This window comes from Ambystoma mexicanum, chromosome 6q (genome assembly GCF_040938575.1).
Source record: "Ambystoma mexicanum isolate Mex_15411 chromosome 6q, UKY_AmexF1_1, whole genome shotgun sequence".
Lineage (NCBI taxonomy): Eukaryota > Metazoa > Chordata > Amphibia > Caudata > Ambystomatidae > Ambystoma > Ambystoma mexicanum.
Window position 1 is genome coordinate 694537777 of NC_090937.1, and position 25329 is coordinate 694563105.

The 25329-nt window shown below is 46.9% G+C and overlaps 1 protein-coding gene across 1 annotated transcript in view; it reads left to right on the forward strand.

The window, feature by feature from the left end:
- Positions 1-25329, forward strand: part of TBC1D9 (TBC1 domain family member 9) — a 573450-nt gene that overhangs the window by 171148 nt on the left and 376973 nt on the right. Inside the window, exon 3 of the mRNA XM_069631194.1 lies at positions 2254-2372. Within this exon, the coding sequence (XP_069487295.1) occupies positions 2254-2372 (119 nt within the window). The remainder of the gene's footprint in view (positions 1-2253; positions 2373-25329) is intronic.

Genomic DNA, 25329 nt, shown 5'->3' on the forward strand with positions numbered 1-25329 from the left:
AAACAGAAAGGGGATGACTGGAAGGTTTCAAATCAAATCATGAATAACCACTTGGACAGCTCTGGGCAACCCTCCAGACCCTTGTTTTTCTGGTTGGACTTGTGTTGGTTGGTTGCTGTTTCCAGTCTGAGGCCAGACACTTGCCAAGCACTGGATGTATGCACTTTTGGGTTCAGGCCTCTTCGAGATGTTCTGTCTGTTTACAGTTTAGCCCGAGTGATGTACAATAGTCCAGGTTTTGTTTGTTGTATGTTTGCTTACAATTAGAGTAATTTGTTAATATGGGCCTATGCACACTTATATTAATGCTACATATGGTGATCCATTCTTGTATGAAATGTAGATCATATTCCGATGATATTATTACCAAATGTGTCTTAGTGTACTGAGGAACAATGCTATGTGATGCCACTTCCTGTTTTGTCAAGGAGGAAAAGGTAATGCGCCATCACTTCCCGTGATGCCACTTGGGGGCGGGCTCAAATGACATCATTTACTGCAATGTCATCGGAGGTCAAGGGTCGTGTGATGTCACTTCCGCTACCCCTAGCATTTTGGTTAAATGACTGGCATTTCTAGGAAGAACACAAAATATTACAGGCATTTGTAGTACGCATACGCATCACAGCCTCACACTTACTCAGTAAAAAGCTGGCACCTCCAAATTGCAGTGGGTTTTGGTCTCCAGAGTTTCAAGAAATCACCTTGCATTGTAGTGACCTCTATCCATGAAGGATAATCATTTTTCTGAGGATTCTTTTAACAGAACAATTACACTAATTTAATACTGCCCCAATATAACAACCCCATACCATAATCTGATACAATAAACAGGCTATATTAATCAGAATAGTTTTTTTTAAAAACACCAAGGTGTTAAAGGTGGTCCCCTAACATTCAGTGTTGTGGAAATCACCCACAATATATCAAATATATACAGGCAGCTTGTCTACAGAAAGGAAAACGCAACCTGCCTGCTGTGGTCGCATTAACGTTTTCATCCCAATTCACACAAACGTCCATACATAGAAAAACAAACATAAATGACTATTCCAGGCAGTAAGTACATACTTCTACTTTGTAGATACAAATTGACATGGATTGTTTCATTCAAAAAAGTAAAGCATTTTTCAGAATAAAGTTTGAAACAAACCAATTCACTTACCTTTTTCTACAACCTTTTGCATCATAGAAACACATTGACTCTTAACATATGCTACCCTGGTTATTGGGCTAATTCTAATTTATAATGTCAAACTGTGGAGTTCATTTTGTTAAATACGCAAATTACCTGGACCTGCAAACCGGTCCCCTCCGGGCATTTTCTGTTATTTGCACTCCGGACTGCAAATGAGGAGTGTAAAGTGATGGCGTAAGCCTCTATACACGTCTCTGTTTGCACACTGCAGTGCAAATCTAGTGTAAACTGGCTGCCATGTGCACATGGCAGGCAGCGTTTACAATGATTTCCTATCTAAACCACCTGCTTTTTGCTGGTGCAAAATGCAGGCGTATTCCATAGGAAATATTTTATTTTACGCCGGCATTAAAATCTCATGCTGGCGTACATCAATTTGTTTTTGAAGGCGGAGGGCAAATGGAACGGTAAAGCTTAACTCCGTTTGGCCCCCCAAACCCTCTCCGCCTTCCAAACAAAGAAAATTCCCCAGAGAATGAATGGGGGCATTAAGACCGGCATAACGGTGTTACACCTATCGTTAGCTCTGCCATTTACACTCCTAGGGTTAAACTCCCTCTTGGTCGGTCTTTCGAAGGCCACGGACAAGTAGGGACATCAGGCAGCACCACCGTATAAGCTCTTTCTGACTTTGTCTGCTCCCAAAAGTCTTCCTAATTAACCTATTCCTGTTATTTGTTCGTTGGTAACTTAAAGCAAGTTCCTTGCAACTGGTGGGCATTTCAGAGCGCCAAGAGTAAAGTGAGGAAAGGGAGATGGTAAGGAGGATGGCACCGCATAAGGTAAGCAGGTAGTAACTTTCCAGAAGCCCAGGGACTGAGATCCTATGAGTCGGTATCGCTCATTGGCTAGTAGCCAGGCCCGCCTTACTTTATATGTCTACTGATTGGAGGGGAAAGACTTGCTGAAATTGCATTTGCTTCGTGACTCGGAGAAATTCACACACATTTCTTTTAATAAGAGTCTGACATATTCTTGAAAGGAAGGACGCCTGCTCAAAATGATTGCATCAATCATAGAAATGTCAATGAAGTATTTCTTTGTCCTCTGCACAGGGGGCTCCAGGAAGGAGATCACTGAACACTGGGAATGGCTCGAGCTGAATCTGCTGCAAACTCTCTCCATCTTTGAGAATGAAAACGACATAACCACCTTTGTGAAAGGCAAGATCCAGGTACAAGACGGTTTTAAATACAGTTCGTAGAGATGTGTATACGACATTGCTTCTTGGTGTTATCTGCAGCGCCCATGTGGTGAATACTTTTTGCAAACATGAGTTAGGGGCGGTGTTCACTCTAAAGCATCATGCTCTCATAAGTGCATATCTGCCATGGCGGCTGGGGAAGGTGCAACAAGCGAATAGAACAGACCGCTATTGTGGATCTTTCATCAGACGAAAGATAGATCCCACATCGAACTTTCCAAGCACCCGACTATTTATTTATTTTCTTCTCGGTGACCGTAGTATGGCAGATGGGTGAAGCAATCGTGCCTTCGATGATGGAAGCATAAGCCTTTGCTCACTATTAAACCATATCATATTGAAGATCTTTGGCTATAGGGTTTTCTCCGATTTTTCCTGTAAAAAAAAAAAAACCTGCCATCCACTTCTAAATACGTTCACCAATTGCCTGTACGGGGTTCTCCGTTTTTGGAGAATTATATTTTAGTGTTTGTGATTCCTAATTTAGATCTTTGAAGTGTAAAAAGGCCTAATCGTAGATAATAGCACATTTTAAATGTTTCAGTTGTATAACTGAACATAGATTTTTATTATTTTCAGTGGCTAAGCATTATAGGTAAAATATTATTGCTGTTAATTCCATGTAAAAACAAAGTTGTCTTTACTGTGCCTACTACAGTAAAAGGAAATTAACATTCAAATACACTTTGATACTGTCCCCCCTTTTACCTATTTAAGGCAGTACAAAGTGTGCCAGGAAGTTCAAGAGCAGTGCACTGCAGAGCACCCTTCCGACACTTGTAATGTCCCCTCCAGCTACTTTCCTTTCGCCACCAAAGGAGAGGCTGGGCGATCACCTAACCCCTCTCTCCTGCCCCTTTCCTCCACAGGTTGCTTCTAGATCCCTTGCTGCCAAATGGTCTCCTCCCCTGTTGGCTTCACACTCGCTTCTTTCCATCCCTTGCAATCCGTTTCCCTCACCATGTATTTCCCCCAATGACTTATAGAAAGTGCTCTGTTGCTTCTTGAAGCTAGTTCTGCACTCAATACCCCAGTAATAGCAATAGTAAGTTCACGTCAAGCTTGCCTAGCCTCTGGTAGGGTTGCCCAGCATATCTCTCACCCACCCCTATCCTCCTTCCACCCCCAATCACCCGGTGAGGGAGGCTGCAGTCATCATTTGGGCCCAGCAGTGACCAGCCTGCTGTGCAGCTGTTTTGATATACTGAGGAACGCCTCCTGTATAGGAAGTAGACTGGCAGCTGCTCTACCGTTCTGTGTGTACAGCTGCTCACTTGGTATTCTCTTCAGTGCTGATAGCCAAACCACGAATCTCACCAATGGCGCTAGTCATTCTTCTACTGACTGAGCTGGCTGGTCAGCCAATGAACAAAATGCAGAGGTGACATCTCCATATGTATTCCAGGTGTCCTGAGCAGTCCTTTTACATCGGCATCCAAAAAGGACCCAGTGTCGCACCCAGTAATTGGGTGGAACATTGTCAAGGCAACGCAGCAGTCTGGATCCAGAGCTCTCGCCATCTCATGAGCAGCAACAAAGCAGAAGTCCTTTCGCAACTCTAAATGCAATCCATAGTTCATCAATGTTCAGAAGATGTGCCAGTTTTATGGCTAAAACTATGTCTCTGCCTCTAGTGTGTATTGGGGCTTTATTATACCCTTACTGCAAAGACTCACTTCAGTGGAGAAGGATGCAAGTGTCTGCCTCTTCGTATGGACATGTAACCATTCCTGATGATTTATACAAAGCGCATTGGTATTGTTTGTGGTAATCACCCGTTTGTTTTTGGCAGTGGCTGCTGCAGTTGTTGCCAAGCAAGTGAACCATTCAGTCTTGTTTTCACCCAGGCAGAAAAATAACCGCCATTTTTCTGGAAGCTGTTTTGTTGCTCAGCCAGTTTCTGGACACCTTTTCCCCTTCTGGTGCATGTTGCACTCCTCACGGTTTCAGGCCTACACACACACCTCAGAATATGTCTAATCATGATACTGATTGAATCTGTAAATTGATGTAGGGCACAAAAACATCAGTCGCATTATCTTGCCATGTTTTTGCAAACCCTGGTTGCTGCATGTTATAGCTGCACCATCAAGAATGGCCACCTGGTCTATAGGGCTGGATATCTTTTCTGTTCCAGATGTGAGCTGTTCCAGGCAGTGAAATAAATCAGACTGTCCCACTGTTCAGGCTCGCAATCTTTGAAAGTGCTGGAGGATAGGCTTGATTTTAATGCTGAAAGATAACCATTGCGTATCTGGGATGCAGTGTAAAGGCTAGAAAAGAGCGAGCAGTCATTCCTTTGGGAGGTCAGCTGTAACTGTTTGACTTTCATCTGATTGGAGGACGGCTGAAGGCATGGAGGTCATTCCCTTTTATAGGATCTGTGATAAGTTTGCTTTGGTTAACAAGCCTCTAAGTGACATATGCCAAAAATTGGTCAACTTCAGGTTTCTCAGTCTTGAGCACTGTGCCTGCCACTGGAAGAGGTAGTATATTCCAGCTGTTGAGTACAATAGGAACATAGCTGCTTTCAGTACGTGGGTGCTCCATGCCTTCTGTGGCTCAAAGGGCCAGCATCTATAGTTAAGTTTGAAGAGAGTAATTATGGCAAGTCAGGGTCTGTGTGTTTGGTGGGAAAGACCGATGTCTCATGCTCAGGGCATTTTAGGTCATTTACGTGTTCTCGAGAATATGGTTAGGGTCAGGTGTTTAGCCCACTAGTTTAGGTTTATTAGTTGTACAAGGCCATTTTCTTGTTTCAGTGAACGTACCGTGTTAAATGTTGTGGCATTAAGGAACAAGTTAGCAACAATTGTAATGATTATATTTAATACACAGAATCAATAGTATACTCCACGGTGATGGTTGAACATATAGGGATTGGGCAATTTATCAAAAGTATTAGGCATATGCATGGGCCTCTGGGAACTGTACTTATTTATGGTCTTAGGTATATAACTCTAGGTGTTATTAATGCTAAGGTATGTTGCTGCTTTTAGATGTGCTTGGGTATAGCACCATCTGAAATATGATCTCTTCAGGATATGTGTTTATCACTAGTATTGTGTCAGGTATAGGCCTTAGGTACAGGCCTCTAGCACAGGCCTGTTTGGAAATTTCGAGCTCAAAAAGGATATTTGGACAGTCTGGACTTTATGCTGCTAGGGATCACAGTCTGGACTATAAGCTTCTAGAGGTCCCCACTGGGTCAGTTTTGCTTATAGTTATGCACTGGACATGGGGTTACTACATGCCCATTGGCATCTCACTATTAATATGAGTGTCTGGTGCACGGATGCATGCACTTAGTGCATGCAGGCGATTGAGTGCATGGCTTCTATGCTACTTGTGGATGTGCCTAATTGCTGGGTAATTGGAACTTAAGTATTTCTGGGGCGTTCGAAACAATGAGGTGTGGAGGCACAGTCTGGCTGCTTGATTTTACACTTGCTGCCACCTGTGTCGACACATATTGGTGAGGTTGATGTAGATTATGTTAGATTCATTTCGTGGAGAAGCACAACCAAGTCTCTTCTCAGATTCTCTCTCCTGCTCGATGATAGGAAGATTGTTACATTATGGGAAGGGATTGGTTTCATTTTAACTGTGATCAACTGACCCTCCAAAATGTTGACAAATATGTAAAATACCTAGGAACAAGTAGCACCTGTCCAGTTTAAATAATGCCCAGCAGTGTTGCATTTTCCAAAGGATGATAAGGTGGATTGGATAGCTGAACGTGTAAACAACTGGGTCTAAAGAAAAAAGATAGAAAATCTGGAGGAAAAAAAGAAACCACACAAGCGATACGAGCACTGAAGAAAACTGGGTGTAAGGATCAGAGTCTGTGAGCAGCTTTACTCTTTGAATTCAGCTTGGGCCACATACAAAATGGCCATTGTATGCGCTAAAGCTGCTTATTATTCTACCTCAATCAATTCTGCAAAACATGGTACTCGTATCCTGTTTTTATTTATCCAGAAATGTAGAAATTCCACTAAAGGCACAGTTGTTGGACTTGTTCTAAACACATCTTTTGCTGGTGAAATTGAACAGATTATTATTATTATTATTATTGTGGTATTTATTGAGCACCAACCTAGCTTTTAGAAGCAACAGAGCACTTTACAGAGGTATACACCAATACAGATTTATTTATTTGTACATTTGTATAGCGCACCTAACCCTGGGGCATCTGGGCGCATTTCTTGACAGGTAGGGTACATGTTACAGCAGCGAAGTTACAAAAGGACAGTTACACAAATAGTAAAGCACTAGTCAAGTTACACAGAGAGTTACACAAATAGTAAAGCACTAGTCAAGTTACAGACAATTGCACAGAGAAGGATGCACTGGTCAAGTTAATAACGGATGCAGATACAGTATGATATGATATGGCATTTATAACGTGCCTATACACAAGTGTTGCGACGAGGCAAGGGAGTGGGAAAGGGGGAAGGCGGAGACAACGATCTTACTAGACAAGGTGACATTGAGATTGGGCAAGTGCAGGGGAGGGGAAAAGTGCAGACGGAAAGGGGGAGGGGGCACTGCAGTACATAAGATAAACAGTAAAATAAAAACAATAGATATAATAAATAAAAAGTGGGGCCAACTTGTGGCAAGTGCACGGGTAAGTGCAGACATCAGGTGTCAAGTGCTGGTAGGAGGCTGTAGGGATACAGGAACAGCCTCTAAGTGCAAGGGTTACCAGGGGGGCAGTGCAGGTGTGCAACTGGCGGGGAGGGGACGTGGGCCCGATATTAGAGGGTAGCCGGGTGACCAGTTCAGTTTCAGCAAGGAATTCAGCAGGGGAACGGAGGAGAGAAAGCAGAAGCAAAGAGAAAGGTCTTGAGGTGCTTCTGGAACTGGAGAGGGTTCGCCTCAAGTTTCAGAGAGGCAGGGAGGCTGTTCCAGAGGGAGACCCCAGTTGAGGAAAGAGATCTACCACCAAAACGTTGCTTGGAGAAGCGACTGACCCTGAGGGAGTTAGAGGCAGATGAGCGAAGAGCTTGAGAGGGAAGATATTTAGTAAGCGAGAGTTGGAGGTATTGAGAACCCAGGCCCCAGAAGGCCTTGTGGACAACGCAGAGGGTTTTGAACTTAATCCTCGCAGTCATTGGGAGCCACTGCAGTGATTTAATTCCTGGAGAGATACGATCCCTGGGCTTGAGGCCAAGGACAAGTCTAGCAGTCCTGTTTTGGATGAGTTGCAGACGGGGGAGAGTAGAGGCAGGCAGATTTAAAAAGAGGCTGTTGCAGTAGTCCAGCCCAGAGAGAACCAGAGCTCTGGAGACAGTGAGCTTCTGGGGGAAGGAGAGGAAAGGAAGAATATATCTGAGGAGTTGCAGCTGGTAGTGTGACTTCTTGGAGACGTCAGAGATGTGAGGAGAGTGTGGAGTCAAAGATGACCGCAAGGGTTTTAGCCTCACATGTGGGAGCAGGAAGAGGGCCAAGAGAGGCCAACCATAGAGTGACAGGAAAGGAGGGAGTAGGTGTGCCGATGAGGAGAATCTCAGTCTTAATGGCATTAAGGCAGAGATCATTGGCGCCACACCACTCCTCGTTAGCAGACAGTAAGAGATGAGAGAAGGAGAAGAGGTTGGCGGAAGGGAGCCTGAAAAAGAGCTGAGTGTCAGGTATTGGTTGAACAACCTGGGAGAGAGGTTAGACCCCTGGGGAACACCACAGGTAGAGATAGAGGAGAGGAAGGACCCAAGTTGGACCTGGGAGGGTTGATTGCAGAGGAAAGAAGTCAGCCAAGCCAGGGCCTGATCAGTGATACCCAAGTTATCACGGAGACGGTTGAGCAGGATGGCATGGTTGACTGTGTCAAAGGCAGAAGAGAGATCATGTATGATGAGGATACAGGGGGTGTTTGAATCGAGGTTGGTGAGCAGGTCTTCACAGATGTTCAGGAGAGCGGTTTCCGTGCTTCTGGCAGCTCTGAAGTCAGACTTATGGTCATGGAGATAACCAACAGATTCAGTGGGAAGATTAAGCTAGGAGATGGGCAGCTTTTCCAAGAATTGGCCCAGGAAAAAAGTGATGGAGATTGGGCAGAGGGATTCTTAAGAAGAGGGTGCACAAGGGAGTGCTTCAGGGGGGGGGAGGGAAGACTCCAGTGACGAATGAGTGGTTGCAGAAGTCAGCCAGAGCACGAGCCAGGGTGTCAATGTGGTCCTTGATGGTTTTGGAGGAACAGGGGTGGGCCTGTTTTGACGAGACTTTCTTAGATCAGACTTGTCTAGAAACCTCATCTAGGGAGAACAGGGGAAAGGCAGAGAAGGAGGGAGGAGAGGTGGTGAAGAAGGGCCAAAGGAAGAGCAGGGAGCAGGGAGTAGAGGGAGGAGGGGGAGAGGAAGAGAGAGAACAGGCTGTCCTGAGGTTTAGAGATGAAATGAGAATCCAGGGCTGTGCAGACAGCATAGTTGGCGACAGGGGAGGTAGAGACTGCAGTAGGATTGGCCACCTTCTTGCAGATTTTAAAGAGTTTGGCCGAGTTGTTAGATGCCGCCGAGACGCGGGCTCTCTTCTTGGTGTGGACAGAGAGCCGGTACTGCCTTTGTAGCAGGCAGCAGGCCACTTGTCAGAAGATGTACCGGAAGCATGCCATTTCCTCTCAGCCACCCTGCACTTGTGTTTAAGGGTGACAAGGTCTGAGCCGTACAAGGCGTTGCACTTGGCTTTGGGCTTCAGGCGCAGATCCTCATGACGGGGGCAAGAACATCAAGAGTGTCAGATATAGCAGAGTGGAGCATGGAATGGGCTGTGTCAGGGTGTGAGTCAGCCAAAGGGGACGGGGGATTGAGAAAGTGGTGGCAAAAGCCTCAACTGCCACACGCTTCATGGGTCGGATAACTGAGAAGGTAAGTGGCAGTGCTGGAGTTGGCTTGGCCTGAGGGGAAGAGAAGGTGAACTGGGAGGAAAGGAGAAAGTGATCACTCCTGGAGAGAGGAGTGGTGAGAGGGATAGAAAGGAGAAGGTCTGAAGAGATCAGAACATCCAGAGTGTGCCCTGCAGAGTGAACCGGGCAAGAGGGGAGAATAGAGAGTGAGAGAGAGAGTCGCAGAGGTCGCGAAAGAGTCCAGGGGAAGGACGGGAAGCATCCAGGTTGATGTTACTCTCCAAGAAGAAGGAGGAGTTGAGTGGTAGAGACCAGGAGGGAAGAGAAGAGGTCCGCCAACTCAGAGAGGAAGAAGGAGATCTGACCAGGTGGCCGATAAATGGTAGCCACAGCAAGGGAATGATCAGGAGAGAGAGAGAGAGAGAGCCTGCAAACGAGGCATTCGAAAGAGGAGTAGGCCTGTGTAGGAATGACAGAGGCAGAAATCCACTGCGGGAGGATCAGGGCTACACCCTCTGCGGTACGGTTAGATCTGTGCACGGAGAGGATCTTGTAGCCATCAGGGAGGAGAGTGTCAAAGCTCGTGACAGAGCTGGCCGTGAACCATGTCTCAGTGAGACCAAGGACATTAAGGTCAAGTTCGTCCAGGAGGAGGCAGATGTCAGAGGAGTGTTTGACAGCAGAGCGAGAGTTGAGCGTGGCAATATGGAGAAGGTTGCCATCCTTGAAAGACTTACGGGGAGGGGTACAAATCAGAGGTATGCCCTGCGGAGGTGTAGAAGAAGCCCGATGGGTTTAAGGTAGATAGGTTTAAGGTGCAGTCTGATAGCGGCGGGGTATCGGCATGTTAAATGTTTAAAATAGGTGTCAGTTATAGAAAGGTATTGCTATGCGAAGAGCCACGTCTTCAGGTTTTTTCTAAAGGTCCAGAAGGATGGTTCGGCTCATAAGGATAGAGGCAGTTTGTTCCAGAGTTTGGCAGCTACCACTGGGAAGCTCCTGCCACCTGCTTTCTGCAGTCTGAATCTGGGGACAATTAGTAGGTGTGCCTGGGTGGAGAGCGTTTGTCCGATGGATTGTAGTTTGGTGAATTTGCAGGCAAGATATCTGGGGGCTGAGTTGGACAGGCATTTGTGTGTCAGAGAGGGTTTTGAAAGTGATTCACTCTTGCACTGGCAGCCAATGGGCATTACGTCTTGCTGCAGTGATGTTTTTCCTAGGAATATTGAGTGCGGCTCTTAGTGCATTAATTTGTAAGTCCTGTAGTTTTTTTAAGTTGCTGCTGTTTGTGCCCGCATACAGGGCGTTGCAGTAGTCTAGTCTGGATAAAACAAGGGTTCTAGCCAGGGTGATGAAGTTGTCTGAAGTATGGAAAGGTCTACAGGAATTAGTAAGCTTAGAGGTATAAGCTGCAGCCAAGGCCGTGGCATTCACTTGTTTGGTGAGCGTAATGACTGAGCCGATGTACACACCTATGGTTTTCACTTCTTTAGATACTTTGATCATTATATTGTCTATGGTGAAGGATTTGAACTGGCTGTCTAGTTTATTCAGATGGTTTTGCGTGCCTATGAGGCGTTCAGGCATAGACCGTGCAGATATACTGCGTAGGGCTACGATACAGCGGGGGACAAAGTAGGGGTACAGCTGTAGCGGGTGGCGGGGATGAGAGGGGCGGGCAGCGTCTAGCGAGTCAGAGTGGTGCGCGGGTCAACAATGTCCTAGGAATTGATGACAGACTCCTTGAAGAATTGGGTCTTGAGTTCTTTTCTGAATTGGGTTTGACTTTTCATAGGAGGGAGAGCTGATACCAAGCTGTCTGAGTTTTCTTAGCTATGTGTGTCTTGAAGGCGAGGTGTTTGTCAATGTGAAACCCGAGGGACTTGCCGCAGGAGGTGAGCTCAGGTGTGAAGCTCTCAGAGTTCATGGTTGATAGCCAGGTCTGTATGTCTTGGTGTTCAGTGTTGTTGGTAAGGAGTAGGAATTCGGTCTTGGAGGGGTTGAGCTTCAAGTATGCACTGGACATCCACGACTGGATCAGCGAGAGACAGGCTTTGAGCCTATGGATGTCCTTGGAGTCAATCTTGAGGTATAGCTGTGTGTCATCGGCATATTGGTGGATGTGGAGTTTGTTTGGCTAGGAGGGCTGCCAGTGGCTCCATGTATAGATTGAATGTCACTGGGTAGAGGATGAAACCCTGCGGGACTCCACAGGTGACGGGTAGCATTGGCGATCTAGAGGAGTTCATCTGAACAAACTACTTGTGATTGGCGAGGTAGGATTTGAAACGGCGTAGGACAAGGTTGCTGATCCCGATGCACCGATGTAGGGTGTTCGTAGGTGCCTGGTGGTCTACTGTGTCGAAAGTGGCCTTGAGGTCGATTTGAACCAGGAGGCAGATGGTGGCCTCCTGGTTCAAGGATGTTGAGGGTGTCGTCGGCCACCTGTATGGTTGCAGTCTCTGTGCTGCATTTGGGTCTGAATCTGGATTGGTAGGTTTGGAGATTGTTGGTGTAAATGTGTTGCTGCAGTTGTGCGGCTACCGCTTTCTCGATGATCTTACCTAGGAAGGGAAGATGGATGATGGACCTAGGTTGTCGGGATCCAGAGTGGGTCTCTTTAGTAGAAGGAGGATTTGTCCCATTTCTAGGGTCGATCTCAAGGTGTCTTGAATTAGGGAGCTATTGATGTTCTCCAGGCAGGGAAGGAGAGCTTCTGTGGGGAGGGTCTTGAGGATGGATGCTGGGGGGATGTCCTCTGTATACAATGTGCCTTCGAGGGCGGCCAGGGTTTCTACCAGGTCCTCTGTTGAGAGTGTCTTGAATGTTGTCCAGGGTGTGGATATACTGCGAGGATTGATGTGAGGTGGGTCTATGGATGGAGAGCTGGCATGTATGAACCTCTCCGAACCTGAAACTTCCCCAAATGACTCATGACTTTGCCCTACTGTTACACTACGTGTGCTCTCAGTCATACCGCAAATACTATGCACCTAGCATCTGCTCAGCGTTTACAACTTACCCCAGGCGTACTTTAATGTTAAAATGTCTATTTCAATTGCTGAATGGATTAGCCCTGCAGCCACCTGTGAGGATGTAGCAACCCTCTTCCAGGATGACCCCCTCTTTTCCCTTACATGTACACGTAATGTAACCAAGACTCTTGTGATGTAACTAAAAAAAGTGCTATTATGATGTAACTAAGAAAGCTGTCCTATGATGTAACTCGGAAGGTATGGTATGCTTGTCGTGCAATTATGAAAGTATTCTTGTGATGTAACAAAGTATTATCGTAACATACAAGAAAAAGTATTCTTGTTATATAATTAAGAAAAGTATCCTATGATGTAACTAATGAGTATGCCTGTCATGCAACTAAGAAAGTATTCATTCATGTGATGTAACTAAGAAAGTATTCTTGTCATGTATCCCTGCAACTTCCCGCTGAAACTAAACTCCCCACAAGTAACAGAGTTGAGATGCCTGAGGGCTGCCTGTGCGCTAATCAAATGTAAAAAATAAAAAGAAAATAAATATGTGCTGGCGAATCTTTCTGATTCTTTCAATGAAGGTGTTGATGGCGGTGGATTTTTCGATGCAGTGTGGTTTGGCAGGGTTGGGTAGCGTGTTGAATCGTTGCTTGACCACTTTCAAGAAGGCTCTGCTTTTGTTGTCTCCTTCTGCCATGGTTTTCTGATAGTAGGAGGCCTTGGCTGTGTTGATTTGTTGTCGGCGGGTTGCTTGAGGAGGAGTGAGTCGGATGCAGTCCTGGAGCGGTGCCAGGTTTTCTCTTGTTTCCTGATGACTTTTTTGCTGAGGTTGAGTTTGTGTATGTACCAGGGTGCTGACGGTTTCGGTTTGCAGGTGCGTTGTTTGAGGCGTGTGTTGGTCAATGGAGGCTGAGAGGGTGGCGTTGGGTGCTTCCAGTCGAGAGTCGCAGTTCGGTTGAGGGTGTTCGGTCCGTGTAAGGTGTAGGTTTGGCGAGATCTTCTGTGAGGTTTTCCACAGGGAATTTCTTGAAGGACCTGAAGGGTTGTCTGCTGGGTTCCTGCTGGGAGTGCTTGAATGGTGTGGTGTGCAGGAGATTGAAAGGCACGGCTAGGTGGTCAGACGAGTCAAGCGGGAGAGGAGAGCTGTAGTGGAGGGGAGACAGTGTAGGGATGATTATGTCGAGAATGTTACCTTTCCTGTGTGTTGGGGTCTTTCTTGTGCTGTGTGAGGTTGAGGAGAGCTTCCTTTTTTGGTTTGGTGGCCTTATTGCCTGGGAGGTTGAAGTCACCTAGGAAGATGTTGTTGGCGTGGATGAGGGACATGGTGGTGACCAGGTTGGTGAAATCTCCAATGAAGGTGTTGTCAGGTTTGGGTGATGGAAGGTGACTGTGTCCATCGGGGAGAGCGGGACGTGACAGGAGAGGATGTTGAAGGAGCCAATGTTGTTGGCGTCAAGTGGGGTGCAGGGCCACAAGGTCTTGTGCATGACTGCAAGGCCTACGCATGTCTTGTTCGGCCCGTCTCTGTTTTGGATGCTCTAGCCGTCGGGGACAAGGACCTCTAGGATGCGGGTGGAGGTGGGCATCAGCCAGGTCTCAGTGATGAAGATGACATCATGGTTGTGTGTAGTGATGAGGTCAGCGATGTCTGCTCATGGTTGGAATTGAGCGGACGTTAATGAGCACCAACTTCCATGTTGTGGACATTAGGGGGGTGTTGATGGGCTTGAGGCTGATGTGGGTGATGTTGCTGCATTGCGGAGCCTTAGAGGAGGGCCGATGTCGTTGGTGTTGCCTGGTGATGGTAGGGATGGCCTGTGGGGGCCGAGGGACAAAACACATGCCGGCGCATGCTTACCTGTTGTCTGAGCAGGGGTTCGGGCCCTAGGTCCTCCCGGTCCATACAGGTCCATACAGGTCCAAACAGTATTTGCCCTTTTCTTTGTCTGCCCTTCCCTTCGGACGCCGGGCTAGAGACGCCCTTGATCTAAGAGTTAAGAGCAGAAAAGAAGAGGCAGGGCTAAGAAGGTGTGTGGGGCTTAGGCCAGGTGACTTAGATCCACTTGCACCTCCTCACCAACTGCAAAGGAAAGAGGCTGGAGGGCCGCTTAAGTAGGGAAAAAGGGCGGGGAAAACAGGAAGGCGCCAACATTTTAATGTTATTGACAAGTAGGCGGGGCTTGGGCCAGGTGACCTACATCCACTTGCACCTGCTCACCAACTGCTGATTGGAACACATGTACCCCTCACCCAGGTCAGAGCTCATCATAGTTATTTTCCTTTTTCTATGGATATATCCAATCTCCCTTTCCAAGACTAATGCGATGTCCTAGCTACAGGCCAGGCCAATGGATTGGAATCATGCACCGAAAAAGCTAAAAATATGCCGTAAAACGAGATAATCAACATGCACTGTTTTCCACACAGGATTGTCAAATGTCTTTTTGCAGCCCTGCTGTACCCTACTTTTATTCCATGCTGCTTCAGGGTTGGCACTGACTTCTGCTCTGCTCTGGATTTCCTTCTCCTGTGCCTAACATAACAAATGTCAACAGATGCCGTCCAAAAGGTCTTCCCTGGCCAGAGTTTGCACTTTGTGACTGACTGCTCTTGGAACAGTAGGCTCCCACATTTCTCTTCCACCTTTGGATTCTCTGCAGCGAAGATCATGTCACCCTGAAATCCCTTTATTTTCACAGAACAGCCTCCTAACCCAACCAGACTGCAAGATCTGTTCTTCCTCCAAAACATGGCAAAATGGCCCACTATGCTAGCAGATGTTCAGTACTGGCACCGCTCGCATGTTTACCCATGATGTGTCCTACACCTAAAACTGGAGTGCTTCACCAAACAGGCCCTTTTGACATAGACTCCTGGTACCAATGGGCCATCTACGACTAAGGGTAGTGGGTGTCTTTACTCTAAGTTCACACACAATGAAATTCCCATGGGAGCCAATGAGGAGTGTCCCCTGGGCACTAAAGCTACTAATAATCAGTTTCCAAGTTTTGAGGTGTGAAGAGCCTAATGTCTCGAAGGGAGAAGAGAAGAGCTATTCAGTGAGGTGACATCTAGGACTAATTGCACTAAGGTCTCCAATGATGTCACTGCGATTCTGTTCTCCATGGGGCTTCTCTTCAAGTACACAAGACTGATTTGGGCTATGGGCATCCTTAAAGATGAGCAGCACACCAGCCATTTTTACTAACACGCACATACTAAAAATACCAGGAACAAAAATAGAAAGCAACTGAAATATAGGAGCCTGCCCACTGCTTCCATCCACACAGCTCCATTGATATGTTCAGATTAGTAATCTCATCTGATCTCGGCCACAGGAGCGTGCTCTACGATTACTACTGCCTGATCTGAAGAGGACCTATAAGTTAAAAATATAATCCTTTTTTTATGAATTATTTGGTGCAATGAAATATGAACTACAAACCAATATCTATTGTGGAGTTAAAATATATGTTTACTTACCTAAAAAGATACTGCCTTTGGAAATGGGAACGACACTGAACTTCAAAATATAGGGAGCAAAAGGGTCCCACTACAAAATATTATGTGGGGTCGTGGGTATGGGAGATGGTGCTGTGTATTTGGACTGTTTCAACAAATTGTGTGCTGATCTGAAGTGTATGGTCCTTGCGCTCTCTTATGTGCACCATGAATTCACGTTGATTAACTGTTATTGCTGTAGTCTGACAAGGACTTAAAGTAAGATTCCATACTGAACACACGCAGGCATAGAAATAATCACATATTGAAGTTTAAGGTGTTGAGACTTTACATCGGCGACTCCCCCAGAAATGTAATACTGGTTAAGAATCTGACTGCACTTATGGATCTGGTTCAAAAGGCTTCTGGTCTTCTATCTACAGGGAACTTCCGACCATCAAATCGGCTAACTTCCATTTGCTGCTCCCCTCCTCCAACTAAGAAGCAGTCTTCATTGCCAGTTTTCTCTTTCTCTCTCAAGTTTTCTTCCTCTTTCTCTCATTCTCTTCCCTCACCACCACCCTCTTCCAGCTCTGCACCACCTCTGCCTTATTTTGATCTCGCACCTTTCTCTGTTCTCTCTCTCCAACTTCCTCAGGACTTAACTCTTCTCCTCCTTGAGGTTCTCCTCTTCCAACTTCTTCTGGACCCTCCCCCTTCTCCTCTCTGTTCTCTTCTGCACTGTCCCGTACCCATTTTATTCCAGCAGCTATCTCTGCACCCCCACTTCCTTCTACCCCTTCAGTTCATTCCACGCGTCCCCCTTCACCTGCCCTGCCAGTACTCTGCACCTCCTCCTCATCCTGCAGCTTCAACTCTTTCTGCACTGACACCTTTACACCTCTTGCTGCTCAACTACTCCAAACACCCACACCCTGAGTAGATCTGTGCAGACTTTTGTATGGCCTTATTCACTTCACCCTTGGTTGAGCTATGGTCTAGGCCATGGGTGCACAACATACGGCCCGCGGGCCAGTTGCGGCCCGCCATGCTCTTTTGTCCGGCCCGCGAGGCACAAAGACTTTCCTAATGGAGGGCGGCCCGGCCGCCCTCCATTAGGAAAGTCTTTGTTGTCTTCCGGGCCGGACAAAACACTGGCCGTCATTGGCTCAGCACACATGCACCACGTTGCTCCTACGAGCCACGTAGTGTGTGTGTGCTGACCCAATGGAGGGCCAGCACTACGGCTGGCGTGGTCCATAAGGCTTGATGCCGGAAGGCATTTCAGCCTTGGACCACGCCAGCCGTAGTACGATTCCAGCTTTCCTGCTTACCTGCCGCTTACCTGCCTTCCAGCACGTCTCCGGTAAGTGGTCTGTTTGCGTTTGTGTGTCGGGTCTGTTTTACTTTGTGTGTGTATGTTACGGTGGGTGGGGGTGTGTCGGATGTGTATGAATGTTGGAATTTGAATGTATTTTGTGTGTGTGTTGAGATGCGGGGATGGGTGTCGGATGTGTATGAATGTTGGAATTTGAATGCATTTTATGTGTATGTTGAGATGCGGGGGTGGGGGGGTGTCGGATGTGTATGAATGTTTTGATTTGAATGTATTTTGTGTGTGTGTTGAGATGCGGGGATGGGTGTCGGATGTGTATGAATGTTGGAATTTGAATGCATTTTATGTGTATGTTGAGATGCGGGGGTGGGGGGGTGTCGGATGTGTGTGAATGTTTGTATTTGAATGTATTTTGTGTGTATGTTGAGATGCGGGGGGTGGGGGTGGGTGTCGGATGTGTATGAATATTTTGATTTGAATGTTTTTTGTGTGCTGATTTGGGGGGTGGGGGTTCAGGTCTGTATGGGTGCATGTGTGTGTGCTGAGTTGGGGGGTGGGGGGTTCGGGTCTGTATGGGTGCATGTGTGTGTGCTGAGTTGGGGGGTGGGGGTCCGGGTCTGTAAGGGTGCATGTGTGTGTGCTGAGTTGGGGGGTGGGGGGTTCAGGTCTGTAAGGGTGCATGTGTGTGTGCTGAGTTGGGGGTGGGGGGTTCGGGTCTGTACGGGTGCATGTGTGTGTGCTGAGTTGGGGGGTGGGGGGTTCGGGTCTGTACGGGTGCATGTGTGTGTGCTGAGTTGGGGGGTGGGGGGTTCGGGTCTGTATGGGTGCATGCTTGAGAATGTGTGTGCTGCGTTGGGGGCGGGGGTTCGGGTCTGTATGGGTTCATGCTTGAGAATGTGTGTGCTGCGTTGGGGGCGGGGGTTCGGGTCTGTATGGGTGCATGCTTGAGAGTGTGTTTGGGGTATAGTGTTTGGTTGGGGGTGAGGGGGCCATGGGGCATAGTGTTTGGTTTGGGGTTAGGGGGGTGAGGGGGCCATGGGGCATAGTGTTTGGTTGGGGGTGAGGGACAGGGGGCATAGTGTTTGGTTGGGGGTGGGGGCCATGGGGCATAGTGTTTGGTTGGGGTGGGGGCCATGGGGCATAGTGTTTGGTTGGGGGTGAGGGGCCTATGGGGCATAGTGTTTGGTTGGGGGTGAGGGGGCCCATGGGGCATAGTGTTTGGTTGGGGGTGAGGGGGCCCATGGGGCATAGTGTTTGTTTGGGGGTGAGAGGGCCATGGGGCATAGTGTTTGGTTGGGGATGGGAGCCATGGGGCATAGTGTTTGGTTGGGGGTGAGGGGGGTGAGGGGGCCATGGGGCATAGTGTTTGGTTGGGGGTAAGGGGGCCCTGGGGCATAGTGTATCTAGGGTCAATAAAATATATATAAGTTAATTAAACAGGCGAGATACAATAACTAAATAGAAATAAATTATAACAATGGAAAATGTGTAGTACAAAATGTAAGTTTGAAATGCAAATAAAAATTGTTACCCCTCAAAAACATTCTTTTTCCATGTGTTTAGTTCAAATTGGGGGTTTAAAAAGCTTCCTGCCACGCCCCGCCTACCGCCCCGCCCACATTTACTTTTCGGCCCACTATAGCCCTCATGTAAGGTACTTTCGGCCCTCTGTCAAAATCAGTTGTGCACCCCTGGTCTAGGCCTTGCTGGTGTGTTTGGTAATTGCTTGTGGTTTGATATTGGCAATGGGTGTAAGTTCAGTTCTTTTTAATTGGATCTGGCAGGGTACAAACCAATCCTTTAATAGGCTTGTCTGCAATTTTGGAACTCTGTTGCGCATGTGTATGACAAAGTGCACACACACAATTTGCTAAGGAGGGGCAGCAGGTCTGGCAACTGTTGCACTTCCTACTCAAGGGTTTCATCTCTCATTGAAAGCATATCTGGTTGCCAACAAAAGTTGGTAATCCATGCTTGTTCGTTATTTATAAGGGATTGCTGCAGATCTGCATCTACAAGGGCAACAGTGTTTGGCTGTACCTCTCTGAGGTGGCTATTTAAAGGGCCAGTAGATGCCATGCTGTGATCCCCTGCAGCATACCTGCATTGTTCCGGGGAGCCTGCAGGAGATCCTCCCCATAGAACGCCTGAGCCTCATATCACAGGAGGTGGGGCTCGCAGAGTCATCCCACGCATACCCTTCAGGGAAAGGCAGGGGAGATTTTACAGAGCAAGATCCTACTGCAGCAGGGAGGCAACCAAACCCTGTAAAATGGAGGAGGAAAGGATACTGTTCTAACCTAAAGGGGCTAAGAGGGTGCAACTAAGTCTGCAGTTGACTAAATGTGCATTGGTATGTTGTTCCAAAGTAACACAGGATGTTCCTTTTTTCCCATGCTTGCATTTTGCACTTCCCAGCCTGGTCACGCAGAAGCTTCTTTTGTTGCTTTGTCCTCTGGATAAGGTTTGTTGTTAAGCTGGGTAGAGGGGTTGATTGGCTGTCACAGCTTTGAAGGGAATAAAGGTTGGCCTGTGGCAACATTGATGAGGTGTATGCTGGATGGTTTTCAGTGGGGTGGGAGGGGCAAAGCTTGACAATGGCCCTGGAGTCTAAAACTGTGATGAAGGACTTGATGTTGCCCAGAAGAGTGAGCGGGTACCAGGCTGCAAGTGTTTTCTTTGCAATGAGAGCCTTGAAGGAGAGGTCACCAGCAATGGTGACTCCCAAGCTATTTAGCACTACTAGAGTTTTGGAGTTAAATCACCAAATTTAATTTCTGCCAGCCAGGTTTACACTTGCCTGCTGGGGCAGTAGAGTTTGTATTTCATGTATTTGATTAGTCCTTCCACTCCTTTCTTGATAACCGAAGATAATTATAAGCAGGGTTGGGGTTGGAGGGGTTATAATGCTCCTCTGCAGGCTTCATTAGATTGCTTCTCTTTCTCCTAGATGAGTTAATTTTTTTTTCTCCTTTTCTTTTTTCAAAGAATGTGCATACAGTACTGAACTATCCGGGATCTCTTTCACGCAGTTACGCACAGACTTCTCTCACGCTTTTGAGATAGAGCACCCTTAGCATGTGCAACATGATAGGGTTCTTTTCTCTTCTCTCCCTTCCTCTGCTAGACTTGTGTGCCAACCATACACAATCGGCACCAGAGTTATTTGTCCCCGTGCCTCAGCAATGCCACATTTGCCAGCACTCCGTAAATACAGATATCTCTTTCCCCAACGCTTGCAGACCAGGAAAGGTCTACGGAGTCCTCATGCAATGTGCTAAATGTGAAAGAAAGGCTGCTGTGTTTACTCTCACTCACGTCCACACACTCCAAACTCTACCAAGCGTGCTGCCTAAATTCTAGTGAGGCACACCAGTGGGAGCCAGGGGGCGTCTTTCTAAATGTTCACACCTTCACTGGGAACCCAAAAATCCATCACCCAGAAATGTCTTTACTTGCAAATAATCCAACTAACTAATCTCCTAAACCATTTAATATGTTACTAAAATCTGATCCCACCAGTAATTGCAGCCACATGTCCTACGAAGTGTCTGGGATTAATTGTCTTTCTGCTCCAGGAAAATCTTTTCAAGTATGCCGCTTTCCAAGAGCCTTTCAAAAATGTGGCCTGCTGTTTCAATAGATGGGAGGAAAGGCAGTTTAGAATGCCCTTCAAGATTCCACACTGAACTATTGGACAAAGGCTGACCAATCCGGAACTTGATTCTTTCCCTCTGTTTTGGAAATGGACCAGTCCGTTTTTCAATATGAAAGTTAGTTATGGAAAACATCCAACTTCTAATCCGCTCAACACTCACCCACTCCGTTAGATTCAGAGAGTACAACAGACCAACAGGCCTAAAAAATTTGGTAACCCTTGGGAGAAAAGCAACCTCCCACCATATGAATTATTAGGGTCTGCCTCAAAGACCCTCTAACCCTAGGGGACCTGACAACTAGGAGCAGAAGTACATGCTTTCAGTTGATCCCCGTGGAGACAAAGCGACTGTAACTTTATTCAAGGTGGACACTGAGATAAGGGCATGAAGCCTGCACAGTGAATTTCGGAGAGACCATACGTCAATGAAAAACATACACACTGGTGTGCTGAGAAATCTGAGGTCCAGGCGAGACCAGAACAGTAAATGTGGAGAAACGAGAGGTCTAGGAGAAATCGGGAAAGCAGAGACCAAGTGAATGCCAAAGCCCCAACTCTAGGAGGGACCTGGTCAAGTGAATTCTGAGAAACCCAAGGTTTGGGTGAGATGAGACATGAAGGGGTGAATATTGAAAGCACAAATAGGCTGAAGATGAGCCAAAGAGAAGTTTGAGAAGAGACCTTGGAGAGGTCCAGAGGAACATTGTGCAAGCATGAAGATTGAGGTAGGTTCCAGATCGTGAGTAAACCTTGGAGGGAACCTTCCCAGGAACCGCTCTGTAAAACAAAAAGAGATACCTAGGGTTGGACATTTTAGAACAGGCTTTTCATTTGGCCATGAATTGGAACTTGTGTGTTTTAGCTAAGCCATAGCCTACAGGCTAAGCGCTTGTTAAGCTTGAGATCTGAAACTTCATTGCTCACTTCTTTGGACATTGGTTTGTAGAATAGGATGTCCCTTGAAGGTCTGTCTCTGAAGGTATTGGGCAAATGGAGAAAAACACCCACTTTATAGTCCCATCTCTGCCACTGATTACTTTAGGAACATCTTTAATACCGGTTTCTATAGGCATTTTGGCCAATCATACCAGTGAGCCTACTATGCTCGGTGAACCACAGTGCAACCATTTTCAGTTGAAAATCTAATTAGAAAGCACAATTAAATTGACTACCACTATCACTCACAGGATAGTTATGAGGGTGCAAAGCAAGTGCCCAGTTGTTAAATAGAATAGAATAAAAATATAAGCAGAATCATTAAAGAAGCTCATGCTTCCGTTATATCTCCAAAATGTCTCACAGTCCAGGCCTTGAAAAATCTTTAAAATCCTGATTGACATGCAGTTTGGGTAACTTTTGTTTATCTACTTGACCTAAGATGAATGATCTGGATCCATGAACTTGATACCATAATATCTTTACCAGCAATGTTAATGAGCCTTTTTTAATATTCTCCTCCTCCTGTATAAATTGGAACACAATTTCACATAGACTGCAGAGTGTACAAGATGCCCCACATGTGAATTACCACTGCGCAAGACTAATATGGGGGTTATAATACATTCAGGCGACCGGAATGGAGCTTGCAATAGTTTGTTGATTTGAGGGCAGGGTTGGAAGAAGTCTAAAAGTTAGGATGTGAGTTAGGGTTAGGATACATAATCCCATATACAATGAACCATCAGCAGAATCCTAAAATAGGGTTAAAGTTTAAATTGGCTTTTAGATTTACACAAAAGCAGCACTAAATAATGCAGGATGTTAGCAGAAAAAATATGGTTGGCTACAAACTGATGAATTATCTTAATTACATGGCCCGCGGTAGCGGCCGTGTAGTTCTGGTTGCACATCTCATAGGAAAACCACTTTTTGGCCGGCTTATAACTTCGCTCCCCCTGGACGAATTCACATCAAAAGTATATGGGCCTCTCTGAATTTCTTTGGGGAAGTTGGGTGAGGTTTCGTGGCGGGGGGGGGGGGCAAAGTTATAGGGGGGTCCCAATTTCTTTTTATTCTTTCCCATAGACTGATTGGAGAAAAACTTTGCGCAGGCATACAGGCCAAACGGCTGGACGGATTTTTACCAAATTTGCGGCAGGAGCAGCGGCTTGGTCCCGAAGCGTGCTTTTGTAAATGTGGTGGAAATCCGTCCAGTACTTTCTTTAAAAATAGCTAAAATGTACACCTCTAAAAAAAGAGTGATATCTGGCTCTGCTTCACGGTCCCATTTCCCTGTTCGCTCCATGGTCCAAAATCTCATTGGCCTGGAGTGTGGCGTGATGTCAGCGAACATTGGACACGCCCGCTGGTTGGCTACAGGGAAGCGTGCTGTGCGTCACAATTTTGGGTTACGCCGCCATGTTCTATCCGTGGACAGTGCGGTGCCAAAAGGGCCTGGCAAACCTACTTTATGCAATGTGGTGGTGGGAAGAAGTGATGGAAAGGGTGGGGGAGTGAGAAGTGGTTCATCTGATATATCTCATTAAGTGGAAGAAGACGGTGGTGTGCTCGCAGTATCTGTGCGTATTGCGCCAATTCGCAGGTACCTCCAGAGGCGAGTACCTTGTGTGGAGAATGCATGCAGCCTTAGTTGCGGCACGATAGCTCATGCAGTGACCTCTTTACGTGGTGACTGGTCAATTGCAGAAGGGTAGTGCATTGCACGTGACATTAATATTTTAACATAGCGTGTACTGTGGTATGTTGTGTGTGGTAAGCCCATAGCCCCTTACATGCATGGCTGGAGGCCTTGCACCGACAACCTTGTGCCCTGGTTGCAAGTAGGTTTGACAATGTTGTCTTGTGTGTGTGGTTTGTCAACATTGCATATATTGTTGGTTCCATGGGTGTGGTGATTGTTAGCACATCCTACAGTGTTTACTCAATGGCTGGAGCTCATGGAGTGAACACTGCTGCAGTGTGTCAACTGGGTGCAATGTTCAAATGCTATGTGCATAGAAGTGGATAGGGTTCAACTGCATATTTTATCGGCTTGGGTAGTGTCCATTGCGCGGAGTGCTGACTACTGTACTGCACTATGAAGTATTGGTTTTGTGCACTTAATAGAGTGCTGGGAACAGGGCCACTGTTGTGAAGATTTTGTGGTTCGGTTGGCATTAACACCATAGTATGGGAATGAAAGAGGGTAGGGGTGGCAGAGGCTGTGTTATCTTTATAGATTCTGCTAACTGTTGTATGTTTCCATGCATAGCTGTATTATGGTGCAGAGGTTGGGTAGGAGTGCCGGTGGCTGTGGTACGTTTGTGGATTGTGGTAGTTGGTCACATTTTCGCATGCATGGCTGCATTACATTGCGGTGGGTGTGGCCCAGGCCTAGACACTTGGGTGCATGGCCAAAGGCCGGAGGCCATAGGCCATGCATCCAAGAGCCTAGGCCTGGGCCACACCCATCGCAGCCATGCAGTTTTCACTCTGCATCTCTGAGGGTGGTGACCTTTAAATAATGGTTGTGTAGCACATTTTAGACCTGGTAGTGCACCAGAAGTGAGCTGACATGCGTATATTGTTGGTTCCATGGGTGAAGTGATTGTTAGAACATCCTACAGTTTTCGTGTGGATCGCTGGAGATGCTGCAGTGACAAGTCCTGCAGTGTGCCCACTGGGTGCAGTGTTGGAATACTGTCAGTATAGAAAAGGGTAGAGTACTCGGAGAAGGCCCAGAAAAGGGTAGAGTACTCGGAGAAGGCCCAATGTTGTGAAGATTTTGTGGTTTAGTTGGCAGTGAAACACTATTCTTTGTGAACGGAAGTGGGTAGGGGCGCCAGAGGCTGTGGTATGTTTCTGGATTCTGCTAACTGTTACATATTTCGATACATTGCTGTGTTAGGTTGTGGGGGTTAGGCGGAAGTGCCGCTGGCTAAGTTACGTTTGTGGATTGCGGTACCTGGCCACATGTTCTCATGCATGGCTCCATTATGTTGTGCTGGGTGTGGGCAAGGCCTAGACTCTTGGGTGCATGGCCAAAGTCATGATGGGTGCCACTCTGGATGATTTTGGATGCTGAAATCATGGATTCTTTTGGAGAACTTTCTACTGTAGGTGCTTTGGAAGCACATGTGACGTGTACTCGCAGTGTTTGACGGTACATACGGAGTGCTGTACAGAAATGATAGTGTTGGATGCAGAGGTCTTGGATGTGATTGGTGCATGCGTGTGTGAATATTTCACAGTACCCAATGAGGGAGTGCTGCGAAAAGAACAGTGGAAAGGGAAGGACTATCCCTGTTTTACTGGGGTGCGGCCCTCGCTTTAGCTGGGAAAACGCACGTGCCACATCCTGCCCTTCTGAGCATGGTGGGCATGTAAATGGAACTGTGGGGACTATCCAATCAGGTGTTCAGGGTGTGGTTCACAGGAAGGGGCGGTACTATATTTTTCCCACTACTGTGTAGTGAGGTTGGCAGAGATGTAGAGACGCACAGTGCTGATCCTGGGTGATACCTTTGTGCAAGATCTGCACAGGTATGCCGTGCAAAGAGGCATTGCTGCTAATTTCGGGTTGGAAGGAGTGGAGGCTTTGTGGGGCAGTCTCTATGAGTGCAGTTTCGGCGGTATGGTTCACCTTTGCAGATATGTGGTGTCTGTCGCTACTGTTGATGTTGTCATGGTGCATTACGGAGGTCTACATTTGGGTT